This window comes from Serinus canaria, chromosome 4, assembly GCF_022539315.1.
Source record: "Serinus canaria isolate serCan28SL12 chromosome 4, serCan2020, whole genome shotgun sequence".
NCBI classification, from domain to species: Eukaryota; Metazoa; Chordata; class Aves; order Passeriformes; family Fringillidae; genus Serinus; species Serinus canaria.
The window spans coordinates 45,865,841-45,890,900 of record NC_066317.1 but is presented as its reverse complement, the minus strand read 5'-3'; the positions used below and the strand labels follow the sequence as shown (position 1 = coordinate 45,890,900).

General features: G+C 38.3%; 1 protein-coding gene across 4 annotated transcripts; it reads right to left on the bottom strand.

The window, feature by feature from the left end:
- Positions 1-3,290: 3,290 nt before the first annotated feature.
- Positions 3,291-24,998, bottom strand: LOC103826179 (tyrosine-protein kinase TXK). 4 transcript variants are annotated; one of them, XM_030239192.2, is made up of 15 exons: positions 24,189-24,998; positions 17,637-17,688; positions 17,320-17,422; positions 16,898-17,106; positions 15,824-15,889; positions 15,122-15,176; positions 14,217-14,296; positions 12,716-12,843; positions 11,498-11,572; positions 10,386-10,557; positions 9,463-9,679; positions 8,460-8,524; positions 6,339-6,457; positions 5,729-5,886; positions 3,291-4,418 (listed from the first exon to the last, which is right to left on the bottom strand). In XM_030239192.2, the coding sequence occupies exons 3-15, from the start codon at positions 17,416-17,418 to the stop codon at positions 4,350-4,352; spliced, it is 1,512 nt and encodes a 503-aa protein (XP_030095052.2). In that variant the 5' UTR covers positions 17,419-17,422; positions 17,637-17,688; positions 24,189-24,998; the 3' UTR covers positions 3,291-4,349. The 4 variants fall into 4 exon arrangements, with proteins under 4 accessions (XP_030095052.2, XP_018781571.2, XP_009099711.2 ...); XM_018926026.3 differs by lacking the exon at positions 24,189-24,998 and adding an exon at positions 23,201-23,350; XM_009101463.4 differs by lacking the exon at positions 24,189-24,998 and having other exon boundaries at positions 16,898-17,103; positions 17,637-18,144.
- Between the last annotated feature and the right edge of the window lie 62 nt (positions 24,999-25,060).

Here is a 25,060-nt window from a genome sequence, read left to right as displayed (position 1 = left end):
TTTGTGGCCCCTTTATTTCCTTATAGAGTCATCACTGTGATGTGACCAAATGAGTTATTTGTAAGAAATAGCAACCAGTCCAGTTCTTGAATGGATGTGCATTGGCATTTTTTAAAGATATGACATAATATTTTCTTGTAGAAGGATGTGGACTCCTTATATACCAACTGCTGGCAATAATTAGCTTATACCAAGCAAAATTCCTGTATTTTCTACTGGACCTGTGTATCTGCTGTTACACATAAATAGCAACTAATAATAAAAGAATGGTTTTTTCTAACAATGCCAAAAAAAAAAAAAAACCAAAGTTAATGGTTATTTTCATGGTGTAAAAGAAGTCCATCACGTTAGAAATAAATTAGTGATTAATTTTTTGTATAAAAACATTTGTTGTAAGAGATGCTATTTTTTAAATGTTTATATTTAGTTACTAGTTTGGAATAACTTTGATTTTTTTAATTAAAATTATGCTAATATTTCTCTTGTAATAAATAATTCATGTTTATGTACTAAATTATCTGGTTTTTAAACAAGGGATTAAAAAAGAGTATCATTCATATTTCTAAGCTAGAGAAGAAAACCCAAAGCATGTGTTTCTCACAGCCAGTCTCAGTGGAGAGTGCTTCAGTGAGTTGTCAGGTTTTCCAGGCAGTGAAATGAAGGACACTATTTAAAGTAATTAGATGTGTTTTGGTATGTAGGGTGAATGGTTAAGGAGAACAAAGCAATCCTCAGAGGCCATACATTGCTAACCAAATTACAGCTTTTAAATGCTGATAGTAAACAAGTCTTGGCAGCTACTCATTATTACCATATCTCAGGACAAATTAATGGGCAATAAAGTTCCTTACATAGCTGCACCAACTAAATTTAGGTAGGTCAAGAAGACTTGGATAGTTTAAAAAAATCAGTACAATTTTGGAAGGAAAAACATCAGTTATTAGTTTCTATAGAAATATGTTCTACCATCTTCACTTTCCAGCCACACTTGAAAGAACCATGCTAAAAAAAAAAAAAAAAAAAAAAATCTTCATCCCAAAGGGTACATATTCCAAACTAGAAACTCCACTCATCAGGGTTGCATCCTGGAGCTATATGGGGAATTGCATACTTCTAAAAAATGCTGTTCTCTCATCCTTTAAATTCCAGCAAAATAAAACTGGCAAGTGTGCTAGGAAGTATCCTTCCAGCAGGGCAGGTTTGCACTGACTCTTTTTGGGCAGGTTTTCAAAATGGTGCCATGGTTCAGCACGTGGTTGGGAGGCTGAGCAGGAGCCAGACTGGTGGTGCACGGGGGAGGAGGGATGGTGATGTGCTTTGGTGGGCTTGTAGGGCCTCCTGTCTGTGAAATCTGCTGGGGGGAGAGGATGGGGGCAGGAATTGGTCTGAAACAAGTCTCACCAGCCCTGTACACACTAGTTAATGGTCTGCATTGCTTCTCAGGAGTACTTTGACAAGTGAATTCAATTCACTTTCTGAAAATAAATTCCATTTTGTCAATAATGCATCTTTTTATAGAAAAGAGATATATCCTAAGTGGCTGGCTCATAAAAGCTTGGAGTTCTGCCGTTTTTTCCTCCCATCCATAATTCAGACTTGTTCCAAATTTTCTGATTTTTGATCAGCAAACAGTAGCTAAATTTTTAAAAATGCTGAGCACTCCTGCAGCCTTTAATGGAAGTTTCCCGATATGGAGGTGTCTCCCTGTATGGAGGTGTCTCCCTGTATGGAGGTGTCTCTTTTACTGCTTTTTCCTGATCTCATTTTCATCACATGGAAGTTTAAAAAAAAACAGTGAACAGAACTCTCTTTATGGTCAGTGACAAGGATGTTGCTCCCTTTTCATCCATATTTTGCCTGTTAGAATATGGTTGCAATTTGAACTAAGCTCACAGTCACCATGAGATCTAAGATGGTCTACTCAGTCTTTATGTAAGGGTGTAACTGTTCTGGTAAATAAACACACTGTAGATACCTGACCTTTGTACTGCAGACCATTTCTTGCTGCCAATTAAGCATCAGTTTCACTGACTCTGAACAAGTTCTTGTGATTTTTCATTCATTTACTGTCAGCTTGATGATAGCAGCTGTTAAATTTATTCTGACACAGAATGCTAATTCTGTTATTAGCATTCTGTGTCAGAATGCTAATAACAGCTTCTTCAAAATTTTACCCAAGAAAATCTTTCCTACAGAAAGCTTATATTGGGAAGTGGAAGCCTGGTAGGCAAGCATTATTGGCTCCAGTTATAAGACCAGCATGTTTCCAGGATGGGTGGAAACATGAATATGGGTCCCATATTCACCATGGGCCAGCTCAGTGAGAGGCAGGAGCAAGGTGCTTTGAGTACATAAACCTAATGGTTTTTACTGCATGGTGCTGCAACATATTACACATTAACTTGCAGTAATATGGCAAAACCAGTTTTACAAGACCTGCTTAAAAAGATGTCTCATATATTATTCAAAGTCCCCATTTACTTTATATTGTGGAGAGAGCTGGAATTTCACATTGGTAGTGCATCATCTGCTTGAAAAGCTTTGTACTTCCATGGCCTGAGCATAAACTGTGGTGAGCTCCATGTGTGTACTCTGTTGCTGTCTCAGTCTTGGCTGGGATGGAGCAGAGCCAGGACAGCTGGCTGTCTGAAGAGGCCAAGGGGATATTTCACACCACAGAATATCATGATCAGTGTATAACCCAGGGGGGAGAGGGAGAGAAGCTGGCTGGGGGCTGCTGGTTACTGCCTGGGGATGGGCTGGGCATCAGTCAGCAAGGAGTGAGCACTGGTACTGGGCATCACTTGTTTCTCTTGTCTTCTATTCCTCTTTCTCCTTTGAATCCCTATTGCTGTTGTTACATTTTACTTTGTTTCAGTTATTAACCTGTTCTTATCTCACCCACAAGTTTTACCTTCTGACTCTCTGTCCCACCAGGACAGAGGCAGGGAGCAAGCAGCTGGTGGTATTGTTGCCAGCTGGGGTTAAACCACAACAATCACAGGTCTGCATTTAGTCATAGGTCTGAGAAAGGGTTGAATGCTTATAAATAAATTGATTATGAAAGTAAACAGTGACATCGATTCTTCTGGGAAATTACCTGAAATAATGAGAATATCATGGTTTACTTGATGCAGAAATACCTTAGAAGTGTGTTTGAAGGTACTCCCGAATGTTCAAACAGTTGGACTAACAATTTGCTTTCCCAAGGGTTGATAACTATCAAAATACTATTGCAGTAAAGATGACTGATTACTGCCAGGACTATATTTGATTATGAGATGCCATCATCCTTTGGAAATTCCAAACTTTGTGGGATTTTCTGTATTTACTTTTAATGTTACAGTTCTTTTTTAAATTCGGAAATAAAAAATTAAACTGTGACTCAATTTGTGACAAAAATTAAATTGAACTCATTCTTTATCTAGCATGTTTTACATATTTTGTCTACAAATACCCTACAAAACTAAATATTATGATGTATTTACCTATAAATAATTCACAATGCAATCACATACTTCCAAGAACACATATATTTGCAATGATCTGACTATTTTGTTTTAAATAATTATGAATTCTATCTACCTTTCCTTCTCTACAACATATTTGTGTTGACCACAGTTAAGATTTAAAATTCAAAGTGAATAATAACATAAGAAGTAGGGGTATAGATGTGTCCATGTAAGGTATCTTGGGATCCATCTGAGCTTTACTGCCAGGTTCCAGTTTTAACTTGCCCATGAACCATCCTGGCCATTTGCAAGGGGAGGGCTGAGGCACTGCTTTGTCCAAGTAGTGGGTCCAGGCACATGTGTGGGCACTGCTCCAGCAGCCAGTCACTTAGCTGGCTGTCCCTTGGACAGAGCCCTGCTCTGCTTCTCCAGGGCTGGATGCTCTGCAGTGCTCAAGGATTTGCCTTTAAAAGTGACCTAGCCAGAGCTTATCAGAGGTTCTTCCATCATTTTTGTTCTGCCAATCAGTATTCCCCCATGCATGTGTCATAGTAAGTATAAATAATGTAATAATATTGATGCAAGAATTAGTGTAACTCTGAACAAAAGAATGAATAAAAATATCCATAAAGTGAGTAGGCTTGGTTACTGCTTTTCAGAGAGATTTTTCCCTAACCATGAAAACAAAGCCTTGAGAGGCCCAAACCAGTGTCCTGGAGTATCTTTCTCAAATAAGAAAAACTGTGCCAAGACCAAACAGCTGCTTCAATATGCAGGATGCTGGTACTGTGATTTAGGTAGAGACCTCTCCAAAAGGCTGAGGTTTTCTGTACCAGCTTCATTAGTGGCATGCTTAATGCTAACCTTTCAGGAAATATATTGGTACAAAATCTGTGCTTATGTCATCTCTGTTAGATCTCTGAGGGTCACTGTTAACTCTGCAAAAGTAGGACGTCCTTCAGGTTTCTGAAAAGAAAAGCAGAGGATAAACTTATGTTAGCAGGTTGGTTGATTACAGTACCTGACTTCAGAAATTGGATATAAGTACATATGAGATAACACTTAAAATTGCATTTCATTTTATTAATACAGACGAAAAAAATTGTATGCAATTTTAGAGAAGAATAAAAATCTGTTATTCATGACACCAGCAGCATGAGCACAAACACTTGTAAAAAGATTTTATTTTTATACTTATTTCAATTCTAGATCAGAATTCCTGTGGAATTTCTCCCTGCAGTAGGTCTATGGAAAACCCTACCTGTCAAGAAAACATGGCAGTCAGGAATGCTTCCTGTGTTTTTGAAAAAGGATCTTCACTGCTGTAAATTTGAAGTGCTGCAGCTCACTATGGAACAAACTCCTGTTTGGTGGCAGACAGGAAAAGAGAACTTCTTCCCCATGATCTCTCTGCTGCCTGGCAGCCCAGTCGATGTTTCCAGTAAGCAGGCAAGCTGGATGCAATTTAGATTTCCATCTCTTAAGCTTTATTTTTACTCAGGATTTAAAAATTTTATTCAGAGTTGTAAGGTGGGAGATAAAGGAGACAATAGTGGCAGGAAGATTCCCCAGCTACTCACTGTGTATTTTACATTTTTACATTTTACTGCCTGCAATTTTACATGAAAAAATTGCACAAAAAGCTCTTCTGAAAGGACTTTTAACCTAAAATAAAGATGCATTTCTTCTAGAGACTAGAGAAGGAGGGCCCTTAAGGGATTAATCAGATGGAGAAGTTGATGAAATCAGTGTTTTGTTACCAATATAGGAAATAATAGGTGCTGGACAAATGGTGACAGAACATGAAGTATTAAATCAGCTTGGAGAGGGTGAAAGGTGCAGCTTAGGAGCTGTACTGATGTACAGAGATACTGATATACACTTGAAAAGGGGGTTTCATAATCTACATTTAGTGTGCATATCCACTTGGTGTATGAATGTGTTATCTGGAGAAAGCCATGAATGGTACAAAGGCACAAGAGAGGTATCCCATTGCAGCCAGCATAGAAACAGGACAGCAGTGACATATTCCAACCCTGGGATGGTCCAGACCTATTGTACTGATAGTGTGCTCTGTATTGCTTAGCTGCACCAGCCAAAAGAAGCAGAGGCTTGTAAACTTTGGTGCGATTGGTGGAAAATGTACTTGGAGATGCTGAGAATGCCACAGATGTGAAATAAGGATTTAATGCCTTGAGCTTTTAAGATTGCTTTTGTATCCATGTTAAAAATTAAGAACAAAGTAATACCTCAGGGGAAAAAAAAGGGGAACAAACCTCATGCCAGCAGCTGTACATGACTTTGTACACAGGATGTGATGCCAAATGTGGTCGATAAAGTCGGTTACCCTGAGAAATCTCACGGACAACTTCAGCATTTGACTTGGTTTCAAAAGGCATTTTGCCTTCTGTGAAAACTTCCCACATCAGTACACCTAGGAATGAACCAAAATAGGTTTAGGACGAAACATAAGATGCCAAACCCACAATTTTAACAAAATTAAGAGAATAAAAAACACTCCTGATTCTTCTGTGTGTTGAAAAATGAATGAAAATATGGGCAGCCTGAGCTGAATGAAGGATACAACCCAAACAATTTTCAACTAATATAATTCTGCTTTCTTTTAAGTCAGCTAAGGTGATGGTCCATGAAACTCAGATGAATGTTTGGCTAATGGGGACTCATCAGAAATACACATTTCAGTCAAAATCTACTTTTTAGGTGCAAAACCTTTCGAATGAAAAATCCATTTGTCCAATATAAGCAAACTGAAAAATGGGAAGGACTGAAGCTTAAGATAGGTAGCATGAGTAAAAATTTACACTTTCATAAATCACATCAATAGCTTTAGGGAACTGTGGTTGCCCTTTCACCTAATCAACTCACCAAATGACCAGACATCTGATTTGCTGCTATATTTTTTGAAATGAAAGACTTCAGGAGATGACCATTTGACTGGAAACTTGGCACCTGAAGAGCTAATATATTCATCATCAATGACATACCTGAAGAATAAGAGGAAACAACATATATTTGAATGAGAGACATTTCCACAAATGGTTTAGAATTCCAGAAAAATAGTATCAATTTGGGAACAACAAAATTATATCACTATTTTAGTATAAAATGCACACACACACAAAAAACCCCCCATAGCTATACACTTAAAGACATTTCTGTTTAAATGAATGATTTGGATTTGGGATTATTATCAGAAATATGTCAGAATAAAACATTCTGATACAAACATAAGAGTGACAGGACAGTTATTATTGTCATCTTTTGGGTGTATATTAGTAAGACACATCACCATGGGCAGGAAAATCAGCAGGAATAAATAATTAGTCTTTTTTTTTAAAGGATCTACCTTTTAAACCACTTGTTCTACCTAAATAAGACTCTTGCTGTCCATCTTCCCAGATGCCATATGAGGGACATTGTTACCAAAGCAACACAAAAAGAAATGTTCATCACATTTGAGGCAGCAGTTCTTGCAAGTGCACTGAAGTAATTGTTTTTCCCCAAGCCTATAGGACCTGACCTCCCAGATAAAATGAAATTATTTGCCTAATGCAGGCATTTATAGGGCAACATTTTAAATTATTACTAGGCTGACCCAAACGTCCTTATGAACTCTGGGTACATTTTCCAAGTATTAATGTTCCTGAGCAGATCACAGATGTGCAGTACACATTTATTCTCAGGGAAAGCATAGAGGCAAATTTTTTAAAGCACCTTTTAAAGGAGGTCACACTGAAATAAGTAATCTTTTTCCTCACTTTCTTGTTTTGGTGCAGGCACAGAAACATGGGAGGCTATTGAATAAGGAACATATGAAATAGCAGTACAAAACAGTCTGTAGTAGCAGTTGTGTGAGCTCTGAATAATCAGGTCCCATCATGTCTCCACAGCCTCCCCAGGAGAGTGAGTCCTAGAGCCTCACCACTGATCTCCTCTTTGTGGCCACAGTGAGCCTTTCAGGTCCATTATGCTTAGGCTGGAGCCTGACAGCCACCTTTCTGTATTTTCTCATTCATTTGGATGAGTCCAGAGCCCTGATTCTGACCTTACCCTTTTGGGGAGCAGTACAACCATGGAACAGGAGAGCCCTTTGAAAAACAAGTCCTTAGCTATAAACTGCTAGGGTGTTGTAAGCCTGAGGTTACAAATTGGAGGCAAAACTGAAGGAGCATGGCTGTGCTGACCTAACAACTCTCAGCCACAAGGTAAATGTCACCACACCCTTCTGCTCAGAGCCACTGACTGTCTTTCAAGCTCATCTGCCTCCTAAGTGAGCTGATTCAGTCTGCTAACCCACAGAAAAACCAGCCAGTAAAATACAAAAGTGGAGAGCTTTGTGCTGGGCTTGCAAGAGGAAAGAAGAAAGGAGACATCCCCTTTGGGCAGCATTCAGTCATTTGGCCAGCTCAGCTGTGTGCTCTGAGGAAAGTCTGTCAGGCTAGTGCTATGTTTCTCAGGTGTTTGTCAGAGTTGAGAGTGCTCTCTTTCCTCACTTTGGCTGGTTCTAGCTCTAAGCAGAAAAACCACTTCCCTGCTAGGGCAGCATGGGTCACACTTCCTACCCACACGGTCCTCCCTGCATCCTGCCTCACCTACGCAGTGACTGCTGCCTCCAGAGGTCAGCACCAGCTCCAGCTCTGTCCCTAGCGACTTGCTGACCTCCATCCTGCTCAGCAAAGTTGGGGAACTTCTTTCTTCAGGCTTCTGGCTGCCCTGTGCACTCTGGGCATTTCTCTACCCATAAACACCTCTGAAGTTTACCTGGCACTTTGTTTATCTATCTTGCACTCACCACAAGCAAGAGGAGGACACGGCATCCAGTTCATGGTACAGTGGTTAAACAACATTACAATTTTCATCTGGATTCAAAAATTACCCACAGTGGGATTCCCCAAACCAGTGAAGCAAGCAGTGAGGTTAACTAAAGATCATGCTGCAGCTGTCTGAGAATAGGTGCTCACAAAACCTTTGTCAGTGGCCTCGTACCTTGCCATGCCAAAGTCAGATACTTTAACCACGTGCTCCTCATTGACTAAACAGTTTCTTGCAGCCTAGGGAAAATGAGAGAAACATATCTGAAATCTGTGTTAAAGAATTATAAGAAAAATACAGCAGCTGATTATATTTGCTCTAGCTCATGCTGTTTATATCTGAAAGAAGATTAGTGTATTGGTCAAAAATATTAGTGAATTTTTGTATCTGAGCCAGTGCACATATTTCACTACTGTGTAGTTACACATACATAGCATCTAGCAACTTATATGCTTGTAGTATGAGTTGCAAAATGTTTATGTATTTTAAACAGTGAAAGACTCTTAGGCTGCAGAGTCTAATGATCCAACCAGATATTTTCCTGAGCATCAACACTAGGGACAATTAGTGTAAATTTAAAGATTTGTTTTGTGAAGTTTTCATTACAGAAATCAGGAACCTCCTGGTAATTTTCAAGATTTTACATTTCTTCATGTAACTAGGTAGAAAAGGAAGATTTCCTCTCTACATCCAAATGTGAACATTGAAAAAGTATCAAGAAGTATAGAAACAAACTCCTTTCCTCTAATTCCCTGCCTGTGGGCAGAAAAGCCACTCATATATCCCAGCATTAATGAATGGCTGTAGAGAACCAAAAAAAATTAGATAGAAAAATATTTCAATTTTTTAAATTCTCATTGTTGCTGACTTTTTGTAATGCTGTGATTTTGGTTGTGTTCTAATCACTTTCACATTGAGATGTCATAATACCAGATAGTTCTATGTCAATATTCTAATTTTCTCTGATCTCTCAAGGGGTTTTTCCAATGGACAAACTTCTCTCAAGTAGTTTTTTGAGCTGTCCATGAGCAAAACAACAACTGAAAAGTTTGGGTTTGCCTTTATTAGATCCTTCAGGGCTGAAGTCTTACAGGATACATAGTGTCCCATAAAATGCAAGAGCACATTCTCCACTGAAAATATTTGACAAGAACCTCAGAAAACCTATTGTACTTACCAAATCACGGTGAATAAAGCTGTTTCTTTCCAGATATTCCATCCCTTCACAAACATCCTGGCACATGCTCAGGAGAACGTCTCTGCCGAGCTTCCCCCGCCTTTGCCGAAGGTAACGGAGCAGGCACCCATTTTCCATGAATTCAGTCACAACATAGAGGGGTTTGTGATGTGTGCACACTCCATAAAGCTGGACCAGCTTTGGGTGGGAGAGCTTCCTGTTTAAAATCACATTTTAGACAGGCTTATGTTTGTTCTTGGCAGGTAACTAAACCTTTGATTCTTATGATGGTTTTGAAAAATATTTTTACTACTTGATAAACAATATCCTATTCAGCTGACTTCAGAGTTCTCCCAGTACTTAGCACATTTCTCTCTACAACTTCCTACAAAAAGTTCACTCTGTGAACTCATAATTGTTCATGAGTTATATAAATGCAGTGAATGCAAAGCTTGATTTGGTTGATGCAAAATGGAAAGGTCTCGTTACACTTGGTTTGCAGGCAGGGGCCTTGACCCTGCAAGGGTTCATCTCTTCTGGGCTTTGCCAAGACCTCATGAGGATACTTCCCCAATCTGCAAAATTTGCAGATATGGTAATACAGATTCTCAAAAGCTTTAGTTGGATAGAAGCTCTGCCAGTGTTCCTAGAGACTCTGAGCTATGGATTAAAGAACAGTTGTAGGAGCACATTTACATTTTAACAGAACATTTATTCCCCATTGAGCTCCACAGTACAAAGCAAGGCACACTCCAAAGAAGAGTCTGGCCATAGGAAGCATCTGCATCAGCTTGGCTCAGATCTTTACAGCAGCCTTTCTGTCCCACACATCCACCATTCCCATCAAACTGCTTTGTTTGTTTGAAATCTAATCAGGTTATTCTTATTTCTTGGAAAACTGACAGAATATCTTTTGTACTTACATCATCAGTTTGGCCTCCTCCATGAAATCATCTTCAGACATTGCACCTTCATGGATTGTTTTGATGGCAACCTTGACAGTCTCTTTCCATTTACCAAGATAAACAACTCCAAACTGCCCACGCCCAAGTTCTTTCAGTAACAGCAGTTCAGATGGGTTTAGTCCCCACTCCTCTGCAAAAGCAAGCCAGTATGTCAGGAGAGTCAGGCCAGCTTTCCTGAGCCATGCCCCAGGAGACACACCTTGCTGATGGCAGTTAATGAGCACTGCAAAGCATCACACTTGTTCATCAGCTGCTGCATGAGTTTTAAATATCTGAAAATTTTCACTGGCTCTTATATGTTTAAATATAAATGCTATTTTACAGCTTAAAGAATGTGATTGGTAATTTTCCTTAATGTAGGAATGTCTGAGGCTTGAAGATAAGGCAAGTGTTTAGCTTTGATTACACATGAGAACTTTTTTGGCACTTTGATATGTGATGTTTTGAGCTCCAAACCAGTTCCAGATGGATTGTATGGCTACAGAAATAATCACTGGCTACCTTTATTGTAATAACTATGATAGCTCAACCCTCCAGAAATATTAAGCCTTGAGATTCATGGGAACATGAAAGATACTCAGTCTTGGAGGTTCCTGTTGTCCAATAGATAGTATGAGATTTCTGATCTATATACACAAAGCTGGCATTTATTGTTTGCTTGTTTTAACACCACATAAGGATCCATTCTTATTTCTAAAACCTGCAGAACTGACAAAGAAAATCTTCTCCATAATCAGTATTAATTTCAGGTTTCAATTGGTTTTCTAAGCATTTACAAAGATTAAATACCCTTTCAAAAGCTAATAAATGTATATCTGAGTCTTAGGTTTGCTTAGAAAAGTCCAAATAGCTCTGAATGCACTGGTGGTTGCAACAGGAGCTCAACAGTCACTGCACAGAAGCAGCTGGGTCAGGTGTCTCATTTGGTACTGACACCTTACACTGTTTATCTGTTTATTACTACCAAGGAATTTCACAGATACAACTAAATTACTAGCTGGGTGAATAAAGGCTAAATTCTTGTCCAGGCAGATAGCTAAATCTCCTTCACAAGAAGATAAAAAATTTACCATAACTCAACCCTCCTGTATCTGGTGAGGTGCATCCATCTGATCCAACTGGATGTCGGAGACGTGTGATAAGACCTGTCGGGGACAAAGCCACAATATTCTGCTGACAAATTACTTAATTTTAAAATATGCTATATCATACCTCTTCTCAAGCAAAACTCCTTGGAATCTGATGTAAATTTCTTATTTCTTGAAGTTATTTTTGCCTAGTTTGCTCAGATAAAACACTACAGTGAGAAGAAATGGAGAAAGACTATTTAATAGGGCCCTGACTACAAAAGTATTTCTTCTTTCATAAAGCCAACAGTAATACTCTTGCTTTTCTGTACCATGTTAGCGAGCTTAAATGAACTCTAAAATCCTGTATCACCAACCTAAGCAGGGTCTGCCCACATGACTTCAAGGTTTGAAGTATTTTTGTGTCTCATTTATTTTCTTTGCATTCATAAGCCAACAGTACCAGTGAATACATCCTTCATCAAGGACTCCCTGAGTTCATTGATTCTTCTTGCTATTACTTTTAGGGCTGATTCTGCTACAAGTGTCTCCTACAATTCTCCTCCCTCCAGCAAAAGGCTCTGTCCATTCCCATATCTTCCTCTCTAGTGCAAGAGATCTCCATGTGTTTTCCCATCTTCCCTCAGTCAGAGTAAAACCATTTTATATTGTATTAAAATGATGGACAGAACCAAGGTGAAGGATATTTTTCATGCTAAAAATTATAAAAACCTGCCATCAGCCAACAGTTAGAGGTATCTAACCCTGGTAAGCTGAAAGTCAGTGTTAGAGAGTCCTTGTGAGCACAAGGGCTAATTCTGCCCTTGACTGTTTGTGGTATGGTTTGGGTTTTTTTCCAAAATCAGTAGAATGCTGCCTGCTGATGCACAGCACAGCTCCTGCTTGTATTAGATTGCATGTATGCTGGTCCTTGTTATAGACAGAGAAAGAATTATGAACAAATTACACCCAAGTAACATTCAGTCAAATGTGAACCAAGAGAATACAGAGCAGCTTTTTATTTTTGCTAAACTCATTTAATACATGTAGACAAGTTTGGTAGTTTCACTTCCCCCATGGTATATGCACATGACAGCTATGAGTTTGGCAGAAAGCATCAAGGCATATTTGAATTCATTAGCAAAAGAAACACTTTTGTCTCTTTTTATAAGGAAAGTACTAGAAAAAGATGTAAAACTGTTTTCAGCTCACATGCATTACCTGCAGCATTGTGTTGATGATACTCAATTAGTTCAGGAACAGATGAGAAGACATAGTTCTCTGCTACATAATATTGTCCTGAGTGATTTTGTTTGATTTGATAATGTAGAATATCTCCATTATGACTTCTGAAATCAACAAAGCATTGTAACTTTCAGTTTTTAATTTTATAAAAATAATTTATACTATAGATCTGCCTAAATTTCACTATGGAAACATAAAAAAATCTGAATACTTGGGACACAGTTCTCAGCTTAAAATGGCTGTGTGTACCAATGGCTACTGTTTCAGGAGAAAAAAAAAAGGATTCCACCACTGGCTCTTTCTCCCAACTTTGAGAGACAGTTATACAATGTCTTTTGTTGCCCATGTATTTTTCACCCATGTATCCCATTAATAAGAAATAGGCACAGTGTTTAAAAAATGTTCCTTCTCATTTAGTATTTATTTGACTATAATCTCTTAAAATTAAAATTTTACCAATTACCTGCATTTTCTCCCAAAAAACGTAAACACATATTCATGTATAGCCTGAGAATAAATTTTCAGTTCTATTACTTCAAAGGGTCTTCATTGGAGCTTTTATTTGACACCTTTGTTTTTCTGTATTTCTTCTCTTTATCTGTCTTTTGTGCTTCCTGTATATTTTGCTGCCCATCTATTCCTGCTTTCTGTGACTCTCAAAATTAAGCAGTTTTGTTTGCATTTCAGGCTGGTGGTTGCTGAAGGTCAGTTCTCTAAATTGTGGACACATGGTCACAGCAAGCAGAGATAGAATACAGACACATTATACAGAGTCATTGTCAGAAGCACTACCGAGCCTACAGAAATTGTGAGCCTTGTCCTCAGCACAGGGATGGTGGGGAGGGCTGGCCCCATGTTTCCAAGGAGGGAGGGAGGAAATGGGGGTAACAGCAATGCCTTAGCTGCTGTCACTTCTGGCTTGTTGTAAGAGGGAGAGAAGGAAAGCAGACACAGTTGATACAGGGGGATGTGGGGGGGCTGATGAAAAGGGTATAGGACAACTTGAAATAGGTTAAGTCAGTGGTGTGGGAGATACAGGCAAGTGTGAGTCCTGTGGTTGTTGTCTGGAAAAATTAAGATTGCACAGTAGGGGTGAGGTGATTTTGAGAGACAAAGAGGTGAAGTTTGAGGACAGCAGAGTCTGGGATGGATTTACAGTGCACAGAGCCTGTGGAGAAAGGAAACAGTTTGATGCAGTGGCCAAAGGCTGTGGCACGGTTTCCACAGCAGATCACTTCAGAATTTCAGTGAGTGCAGGTAATCTTGTCCTGCCAGGACATTTGCACACTGACTCCCAGATCCACCACCCACCTTGATCTTTTCTGCACACAGGGTGATTAACTCTGCATGAACAGCATCCCAGTGGTTCCCTGCTCTTGTGCCCTGCATGCCCAACCTACCCAGTTATTCTGAGGAGTCTGGAGGCAGCTTTTCCATCCCCACTTGGTTCAAACCCTAACCATCCAGAGGAACTCACCCCTTAGCCCGCGAATACATGGACAGCGTAAGAAGACCCTGCCGGCTTGAATCTCTGACAACAAATGCGCCTTCTTTGGGCTGAAAAGAAATCCAAGTAGAATTATTTTATACTTTTGAGCTTCAGTAATGCTCCCATGAGACAGGACTTGCCGCTGATTAACAAATTCTGTAGAATACCTATTACTATTTGGGAGGAAGACAAAGAAGTGGAGAACAGGAATGGATAGCCAGGTACATGGCAGAGTAAAATAAACCAAGAGAAAATAATCAGTGCCAGAAAACTTTTTAGAGATAAAGTAATTTAGCTGAATTATACTATTCAGTGTGAGGTAGTGAAAATGCTTCAATTAAAAAATAAAATTGTACAAATCACTAGAGAAAAAAAATCAAGTTAAAACAATTCTGTCCGAGATGTTCTTCCTTGGAGTTTCTTGTCCTGGGCCTGAGCAAAGACCCAATGAATTTGACTGAGTTAGGCACTTTGGTACCTGACAGGGGGTAGAATGAAATGTGGATTGCTTGCTCTGTACTTAAGGAAGATGAAGTGGTTTGTTAAATTCTGCTAAACTCAGAGCTAATTAGCTCACTACATGGATTTCAGTTTTTAATGTCTAATGCAACAGACAAGCACAGTAAGCCACATAATTTGATTTATCTGGCATGGAAAATCTACATGGAATTTGCCTGGGCTACAACTTACAACTTAAAGCTTTGTAAAGTCTGGATAGTCTGCACTTTACACTTACTCCAGAAAGCCTTTTCATTTTAAGGTAGAAATTTTTAAATGCACTTTTTATCTTACAGAATACCAAAAAGATTTTGATTTGACTGTGATAATGCTCTTGATGCCTCTACTGATAGGTATTTTTCAGTTCTGTTAGTTCTGTGTGTAGGCTGAATTACCTTCTGGTGCAAAAGAAGTTCTGCCTGGCTTCTGTTCATGTTTCTGCAGTACCACCTGCAACAAGGACATAACCTATCCTTAATTTCAGCCAGTAAAAATGAATGCTTGCTTTGTTTCACAGTTTAGTAGTTGCATTATTCCAAGTCAAAAACATGTTTAGAACTATTGCTGTATATGAACATGTCTTAATTTGGAATGATTTTATTAGACCTTTTTTTAAAACTTTTTTGGCCCCAATTTACTGTGACTAAATATTAGCTCAAAAAAAAAAAAAAAAAAGAAGAAAAAAAGAAAAAGAAACCCCAGGAGGGAAAAAAGTTATGTTAAACCATGATGAAATTTACAGTCCTGGATGATGTGTCAAGCCTTTCTTCTTTATAATTTTTCAGAATTTTTGTCTTATCTCCAGTAATTTAATCTTATAGTAGTTGGAATTAGCTACATAATCACAACAAGCAAAGATCAGAATACAGAAACATTATGCATTGGGTCTACAGAAACAGGAAAAATCTGGATTCTGACACTATGATTCATGTACATGAATGTTAATTCATTTTAAAAGTAATATTTTGTATTAAAAAAAAGAAAGCTTTTGATAAACATGTTCATGTCTAGTAAAAATTTGAGGGATCAAACATTAAAATGTATCTCTGCAGTCCATTCTTAGAAATAAAAGCCCAATAATTTTCAAAGGTACTCACTTGTATGTTTCTAAATTGCTTTTCTTGTTCTCAGTGACATAGTTGCTGGGAATTAGACCTTCATTCCTGAAACAACATATTGGGGATAATATTATGATGTGGTGTAAAAGATTAGTAGGATTAAGATATACATCATTCTTTTGTTGAATTACAAAGGTTCTTTATCCTAGGGGCTATGTTGCTAGATACTGAATTCCAGCATTAGAACTGAATGAAAATTTGAATCCTTTCATCCAGGCACAACATTTTTGTCCCACGACTACTAGTAGTGGATGGCTACTCAGGTGAAAAAGCCAGATGGTATAGGCTGAGATTTAGGAAAAAATTTTTTTTCTTCTGAACCAGAAGCCACCATCTTTATTTCTGGCCTATACAAACTTCCTATATGAAGAAATACAAAGTGTTTGCTTGCTTGTATGTTCAAAATAGTTGTCAGTATACTTTTACTGAAAACAAGAGTTGAGGAAAAGCATTTAAAATATTGAAAGGAGAACTCTGAAGGGAAAGGAGATGGTTATAATAGAACATACAACCATTCCCAGTATCAGAGTACGGGAGATACTGAAGATAATGCAAACGAGAAAGAGGAACAACACAAAACAAACATAAGTGAGGAAAAGGATCCTAACTGAAGTTATCTAGTTCTCCAAAATAACCAGGTGTTTTGGGGAAGAGGTTATGTTTCTGGTATGTCTTCATAATCTCTGTGGTTCCATACAGTTTTTACATGTACACTCTCCATTGTAGAGCACTTGAAATATGGAAAGCTGGGTTTGCACATGCCCCAGAGCCCAGCGATTCACATGGTCTTCAAACACCCTTATGCTGCCCAGGAACTTACTGACTGTAGGGCTTAACTCTGAATTCCCAACAGGTTCTAGATTCCCTGTCCATTTCTGGGGTCTGCTGAAACTCTGCCCAGTCAATCTGTGTGCCTCATATAGAGCTGAACAGTATCAAGCCTGTTCCTAAATAGCCCCATAAGTCTCATTCTATCAGCCCACTTTTGCACAGGTTGCTTTAGGCTTTCTTCTCCCTGTGTAGGGAGATTGAAAGAGATGCCCTCTCTCTTACCCGTGTTGGTCTCTTGCCTTCCACCAGAGGGGATCATACTGTTCCAGGATAATGTATTCTTCTCCTTTCTTGAGAGGCAGATCTAAAGGCCCTCTAGCAAAGAAGTCATAGAGTGCAATAACTCTGGGTTTGTTCGTGCAGTCTTCAAAGGCCTCAGGAGGCAGAGGAGGTAATGGCTTGTCCTTAAACTGTAATTGTCTCTTGTGCTGCTGAAAAATCAAAGTATTTTTCATAACTACACCTTTTTCTCTACTATAGATTGCTTAGTTACTGATACTCTGTAATTTTTGTGCAACAAAGAACTTTAAATGCTCAAGAGCTATTATATGCTCAAGAGCTAGTTATTCCCCTGCTTATTCTGGTACTGAGCCACTGTCAAATCACTTCAATTCTCTCTTTTCACCTGCCAAAATGTTACTTACCCCACACTTCCAAATAGATTCATAGGAAATGTCTGGTTGAGAGGCAGAGTACTGGTTCACCACGACAGCGTCAGGGTCCAGGTTCACCTTTGTTCTCATTTCTCTGATTTTGAAAACATGAAGCATTGGTGTGAATGCCTATCTGTAAACATCCACATAAAAACATCCATGGCCATCCATGCCTTCCTTCATTAGGGATATGCAGAGTACAGTGTCTTTAAACTTCCAAAAATTTGCTCTTCTACTGCAAATAGAGGGATCTTAAGTCCTTTATGTGTAGATATTTAATTACTGAAAAGCTTAAGCATTTCACATACCTTTCTTGCACTGAACAGCAGCAGCAGCAGAAAACAGACTGGATGGTGTGATCTGTGAAAAAGAACAATTTCCATATTTGCAGTGTTTCTGTTTGTTTGCTCACAAAACTTACAGAATTAAGGGCCATCCTATGTGCTTACACCCACTGTTAGCTCTGTCTTGCTGTGAGATATCTAGCAAGTCATTATGGCTGAATTTGCAGCCACCTAAATCTCCAGATCTTTCCTACCACAGTCCCCCTTATGATGTTTTGGCAATGATGAGGCTATATGTATGAGCTAAATCAGCTCACTAAATCAGCAAAAATAAATAATAAACAAAGATACATTATTAGCCAATTTCATACTGATTTGACTGATTACACCACCCTGCACAAGCTCTACCTAGTGCAATGAGGGGGATGAGAATCTTGTCAGGGACAGGAGGTGGAGAACTGTCCCCTTCAGCACTGACATAATTTTTAGATTATTCAAGCCAAATATGAAATCATGCTTGCATGACAAGCTTCTCTTTATTTTGAGGTTTATTAAAGGAGCCACACTATATTAACTTCTTTGAATTCATACTGATTTACTGATTTTCCTGTTTCTGTTGCAGCCATTAATATAATAAATGCACTAGCCTAAGTTTAAAGTACAGAGAGAATATGTGCTTTACACATGCATGTCAAGGGGCTGATAATCCTTCTTTATAAATTTTTTTCTAAAATTTCCCTTCAGTTCCCTGAAGTCTCACCCTCATGCATCACCACTGTGCAGGTGGGAGGGCAGCAGCAGCACCTGCAGGACAGGCTCAGGTTCTCAGGTGCAATGTACAGTCTTTTAAGAAGCATCAGAGTCAGGGATGGAGAGACAAGGTTCCCCTCATATTCAGCTGCATTAACACAAAATAAACTTTATATCTCACTATAATGTGTCCTATTTTTGTCTGTCACAGAGGTCATATTTTACAAAGAGACCTCAGATTTTTTTTTTTAAATAGACTTCCCAAGGTCTCAGAATTTTGCTGCTTTGCATTTCATATCACATTTCTTTATACAGTCCCACCAGTTCCTTCCACAATATTTGTTTTGTCCGCATGGCACTTTTGCATTGTTGATCCTAGTGACCTGGAATCCAGCCTGGAATAAGGAGGATGTCCCTTCTGGTTCCTGTGAGACTTTTTGCCACTGCCTATTACCAACTGAAAGCCAAATGTGCCAAGAGTACGAATCTTAGCATTCAAACCATTAAGCAACCTTACCACATTATGAAAATGTAATTATTTTCCCTGTGAAGGTACACAGCATAGCAAATCTTGTGCTAATAAAAGAAGTGAGAATGTTGGATGTCCGAATGATAAGACCAAATCTAGTTCTTAGTAGGAAGAGCCCTGTCTCATAAGTGGTTTGTTTAGACTGTCTTGAAAGTCATGAGGAAGTTTTCCTTAGACTGTTGAATCCTGTGAAGAATCTATTGTGTGGGAAACAAGTAAACAGAAGACACCATCAATTGTTTGATAAAAGCTTCCAGTGACAGCTGTGAAAAATGCAGCAATTAAAAATACCCAAGCCAGCTGGCAGCAACAATTCTCTTCAAAGCAGCCAGACTAAAAGGATACTGTCAATGAAGTTGATTTGCTGTGTAATTGTCCAGTGTACATTGAATTGTCCCTTGGCCATTTAAACCTGCCTCATAAATAGTCAACACTGTGGGTGGAAAAATGCTTGGGTTTCTTTTATTTCAGCCAGTGACATGAAGTTTAATTAATATCTATGAAGTATGTCGTTATTTGCAAATAAGAACATGATATTTGAAAACCTGTCTGTTTCTTCTCATTGAACCATTTAGTCTAATTAAATACATTATTTCTCTTCAGTTTTTTAGCTCTCCATATAAAATATTTACAGGAAATAGTGCACTGCAGACTTTCTTTGCAACACTAGAATAATCTTCTAATTAGAATTGAAAGATTCGGCTGTTAGTTTGAAAACAAGGGGTTCAGACAGATGCTATGGATGTGTAATTCTGTCTTGTTTTCTTTATGAGCCCAGTAATTTGAGTATATTTATACTGTAAGGTCAGGAATCCTTTTTGCCTTCAGTGAATCTCAGAGTTGTTTTGTTAATGGATGATTTTTATGCCTGACCCCCTCTTTTTACTGTGCTAGAAGCTATTAGTAATAAATGAATGTACGTGACATTTTAAAAAATACCCTAGGCATATCTGATATTGAATATTTATCCTCTTGTCCTATCCATAAAACCACAGAAAAGGTACAGATTGAAACTGTAATTGTGATGTTGCTCCCTGGGACATGTGCTTCATTTGGTGAGCAATTTTTCCAAGGGTGGAGTGTGTAACCTAATAAAGATGACAAAATAGGAGATGATAAATTCTGGAGACTCTAAGTTAAGGCTCAGATTAGATTAAGGCCATGGATCAGACAAGACCACGCTGAACTGAATTGCAGCATCTGGAGGAGCAGCACAAAATTTGCACAGTTCTGCCAAAGTTTAGTTGTCCTCATTCACTCCATTGGAGTATTTTAAGAGAGAAATCACAGCCTATCAATCCAGCAGATATCATCCTAAAGCAGACAATTTCCAGTTCTTGAGAATTAATTTGCCTTTATACATATTTTCTCAGCAACCTCAGTCACTTCTGAAATTCTTTTGTCCCTGCATTACTCCTAGAGTATTTGTGGAATTAATTCAGTAGAAATTAGTACAGGTGTAAATTATTGCAGTGCAAACTGTACATTTCTGCTTGGAAATTTGCCAAGGCTGCTTGGAGACATTATCAAAGCCCATAGAAAAAGGCCTTCAGCTCTGCAGAGCAAAGTCCTACTTTAGATAAATTGACTTAAGGCCAGAAGCTTTGACCTGATGGCTTGGAACGTCAGTTCTCAAGCAAAGAGTCAGGTACTTATCTATGCATTTTACATCTTCCCTGGTCATTGGTAAGCATCTTGAAGTACATTTTTCCCTCCCAATTAAATTCGTATTTATTAAGTTCATAACTTACTTCAGAAACTAGGCCCAAACTGTGATGCTGTTTCAGGAAGACTTTGCCAACATCAAGACTTTGCCACCCATGGGGAAAGCTTTGACAACCCGAGTGAATAATTGGACCTAGCCTGCTCTCCTGGTGGCCCAGGAAGATGCTGAGGCCGAGGGCTGCACGGCAGTGCGCGCTGTCACGCAGCAGGAAGATGGCATTTCCTGCCTGACACCTCTCACCCCCACAGTCACTCTCTCATGGCTTGTGCTCTTCCTTCCTTTCTCTTTTCTCAACACCCCTCAGAAAAACTAAGAAATAGTTATAATGCTTAAACCCCTGTATTTTAATTTTTCAAAAATGCAAATAAATTGAAAATAGATTCTTAGAATTTACTAATTTAAACTGTTTCTTCTTGATTTTCCCTTCTGCTAGATCACTGAAATCAATGGAACTATTCTATGTGATTTCCTTCAATTTTTCACCAAGGACATTTTCCTAAGCAAAACACTGGATTTATCAAGGAGTGTTAGAGTCACATGTTAGCTGGCCTTGATCCCCTGGTCCCCAACTCAAGTAACCACACTGTTCATAAATTGAAGATTAGTCACTGATGGTATCACAGAGAGTTGTGCTTCAGCAAGGAAATCACATTTTGGATTCCATATTTGGAAGAGAACAGAGAGACCAGTTATATTTGCCATGTTATAAATTACAGACTGCTTGGACAGGATACAGGACAGAAATACAGGCTAAGAGGAAGAAATATTCTATAATTCTTAACAGTAAATTTATTTTGAAGTCTGTTAAAATAAAGTACTTATGGAGCTATCAATTATGTTAGATTCCACTTCTCTGTTTCCGACCTAACCAAACAGCTTCCCATAAATTAAAAAAAAAACAAAAAAAGTAATCAAGTCTTGCTTCTTTTAAATCCATACCAAGGAAGATTCCTCCAGCACCCACAGCCCCATTAAATCTTCCAGCTCAGATTCCCTTGTGTTCTATCAAAACATAAGCTATGTACACATGTTGCTTTGATCTTCTGGGTACATCATGATGGAACAACTAAACTCAGTAGTCTAAAACCTAGGTTCAAATTAAACAAGAAGAGTATTTGAGGTGTTGAATCTAGAACCTGCCATCTTCCTTCTTCAACTGTATAGAGAATTTTTTATTTCTGCAGTTTTTGATGAAAGCTTGCCACCTTAGACAAAGTTATTTAACACAGGAATAAACAAACACAGTGCACTTCACTGCTAATGTCTTTTTCTTTCTGTAAAGGAGCAGTTTAGGAGGAAGACACTCATTTATAAAGCAGTGTCACATTATCTCCCTGATGACAGTCAAGCAAACATGAATCCCAATACCAGCACAGAGCCATGACAGTTCTGTACATCAGACCTACCAGGATGCTCTGTTCCAAAACAAGAAATACCCATGGCACAAGAAGCATGTGGCTAAAGTAAAAACACTAGGAAACCAGTGTTGAAGCTAATCTGACAAATACTCAGCCTAAAAATGTGCAGCTGACATTTTGATAACCAACTTTTGAGTTCTGGAAATAAATTTATCTGTGCACAACAGAGCAGATGGGATGCAAGAGGAAGAAGGGAAAGATGGGTCAGCTGTCAGAAACAGCCATTTGCTTAAGCAGCTTAAAGAGAGTCCCATCAGAAGAGTGAAAACACATCGTGGCCTGATACAGTCCCACAACACCCAGAGTACACTTTGGGTTGATAACATTGTCTGTATACATGGTAAATTCACACATACATGTGCAATCCTCTTCCCATCCTCAGTTGTCACTCACTGTAAATGGCAGCTTTAGGAAAGTAACATCAAAAGCAACAAGTTAGAAATTCATTTTTATAACTTGCATTTTATAACTTTGCTATTTCAGAATTTTCTTCATTTGAGTTTCTTTTTCTGAATCAGTTTCCCAAAGCACTACTAACACTGAAGACACTCCAGCCCATGTCTAAGGTTTGCACTCTTCCATCATTTTTTGCTAGAAGCTCTTGCAATGGAGCAGAAGGTTAACTGTGTTCAACGCTACAAACTCAGCTTCACCCACCAAACCTTTGCTGTAACACAGTGTGCATCCTGGTCTCATCTGTCAGTTTTCAACATTACGACAAAAATCAATAACCTGGTAGAAAGCCACAGTATAGTTTGCTTCTAAAAGCATTTTAAAATACAAGCTTTCAGCTTTTGGTGTGAGCAAGCTGAGGCTTCCTGTCTTTCCTGTGAGTTAACTACACTCTGGAGGAAAGACAGGTTTAGTTCTACCAAACTCTCTATCCATGTCTGTGCAGTTCACAAGTGTAAGAATAGTATGAGGAAATATCTCCCTATCTATATGTAAAATCAGTTGCTTTGCTAAATCTGTGGTACAAAAGATTAATATTTGTGTGTTAATTTTGAAAGTTCAGACAAGCAGTCTTAACAGAGATCCCCTTAGCAGTGCAAGACAAAGTAGATTCATATTTTTATGGCACTATTTAAATGCTTCATTTGCTAAGTACACTGCTGTTGCACAAAACAAAACTAAAAGATCAAAATATGCAGCCAAGTTTACTTACAGGTAGAAAGAATCATGTCTGGTTATCCGTTTATATTAAAAAGAAAATGCAAACCTCTCTTCATCAGCTGTGCCAGTAAAACAGCCCAGACTGAGCTCTTTGCTCTGATACAAAGAATGGTAAACCACAACTATTGCTTGACCACGCCTACTCACCTTTTATTTAAAAAAAAAAAAAAAAAAAAAAAAAGACCCAAACAGAGTAGAAGGAGAAAAAATAGTCTGCTTTCTAGTATCAAACATTGTATAGGAAAAAAAAAAGTTATTAAACTGTTACCACTAGGTCTAAGTATTGCTTTAAAAAAAGTAAAAAACCCACAGCAGACATGAATCACAGAATGGTTTTGTTCAAGTGGATTTTTGATGCCAACATTTGACTGAATTCAGTTATAATAAAAATGGGAGGAAGGGCTGAAGTTGCTTAAGGATGAGTGAGCTCATCCAGAAGAAAGGATGGTACAGCATTTCAACCTGCCTTTGAAAACACCAGGAGAGAGTCAGCAACACAGCTGCCTCCAGAGGTGTTCTGATCCTTTCTAAAATTAGCCACCTAAGGCTACATTCAACTAAAAAAAAATTAATTCATCTAGAAACTGGGTGCCTCAGAGTTCCTGACATCCTTGGTATCAAGTCCCATACCAAGTAGGCAGAAATTATCTTCAGTTGAAGATACTGGGAAGAGGCAGGTGAAAGGGTCTGATTAAATCCCATTGAGAAAACTGCTGCCAAAACTTCACACAGTTAGGGTGCGTTTTATTACATAAATTAATTATAAATATTTAATTACTGCAAAGAAATAGGCTTAAGGTTCATTGCAAGCAATTAGTCTTCTGATTTTCCTAAGCTTCATTTAGGTTTTAAGGGAAACATTATTACTCATGATATGGTGTGTTGTTGAAAGAGTTAGCTTATAGTTATACTTTGGAGGATCTTAAGAGAAAGTGGAGTTCAAAGGAGCAGTTAGGGAAGGAAAGATGTGCTTGGCTTACCTTAAATATTCCAAATTGCTTTTTCCACTACTTTTTCTACCAGGTAGAGTAGAAACACCTAAATTTTCCCTTTGAACAATGCTTGCTCTTGGTATTGATTGGAGAGTGGTTTTGGACTCTGCAATTTGGCAGGTTAGTTTGCATGGTTGGAATAATCTTCTGAGACTTTGTCATGAAGGAAATAGGCATCTGAACCTTTTCTGGCAGCCTGTAGCTTTTCAATAGAATAGCATGAGAAAAGGAAAGCACTTCTTCCAAGAAAGAGGAGGCTTCCTGCTTTTGAACATAAAGGCAAACATTAAGCAAAGCAGTGTGGGAATCTAAACATCTCTAAAATTGGTTACTGAAACACTCCAATGCCAGAATGATGGAATGTATTAAGCTAACTATGGTTACTCTTAATAACTTCATTGGAAATTAAATTCATCATACTTCTCTCTGACTATCTGCAAAAAAAAAACCTTTTGGTGCAATCTATTTGCTATTACACATGGCACAACAGCACAAGTAGCAACAGAAAATGAAAAAAAAATTAATAGAGCTCCTTAGAAGGTGACTACAGTGAAACAGGAGTACAAATAGTCCTCGTATGCACTGCTACAAAGTTAGGTTAACTGAAGTAGGCTTCAGTAAGACTGTGGAGATGTTGGCCTCCAGCAGAGGGGACAGGGCATGTAACTTCAAGGAGAGTTCAGGTAATGCTGAACATTTCATCATGGCCAAATTAATTTAAATATGTATTCATTCTACTATATATATATATATATATATACCTACAAAGAAAGAGAGTATATGTATACACACCTACACACCAAAGCGTATATATCTATATATGTACATATATATATCCATATATATATATATATATATAT

Excerpts from the sequence above, each read along its gene's own strand:
- LOC103826179 (XM_018926020.3), bottom strand. The coding sequence starts at position 17,764 with ATGGCCCTTAATTCTGTAAGTTTTGTGAGCAAACAAACAGAAACACTG. Across the intron at positions 15,177-15,823 it reads AGCAATTTAGAAACATACAA|GTGGTACTGCAGAAACATGA; the intron begins GTGAGTACCTTT and ends TCCTTGTTGCAG. Across the intron at positions 5,887-6,338 it reads ATCAGATGTCTGGTCATTTG|GTGTACTGATGTGGGAAGTT; the intron begins GTGAGTTGATTA and ends GTTCATTCCTAG.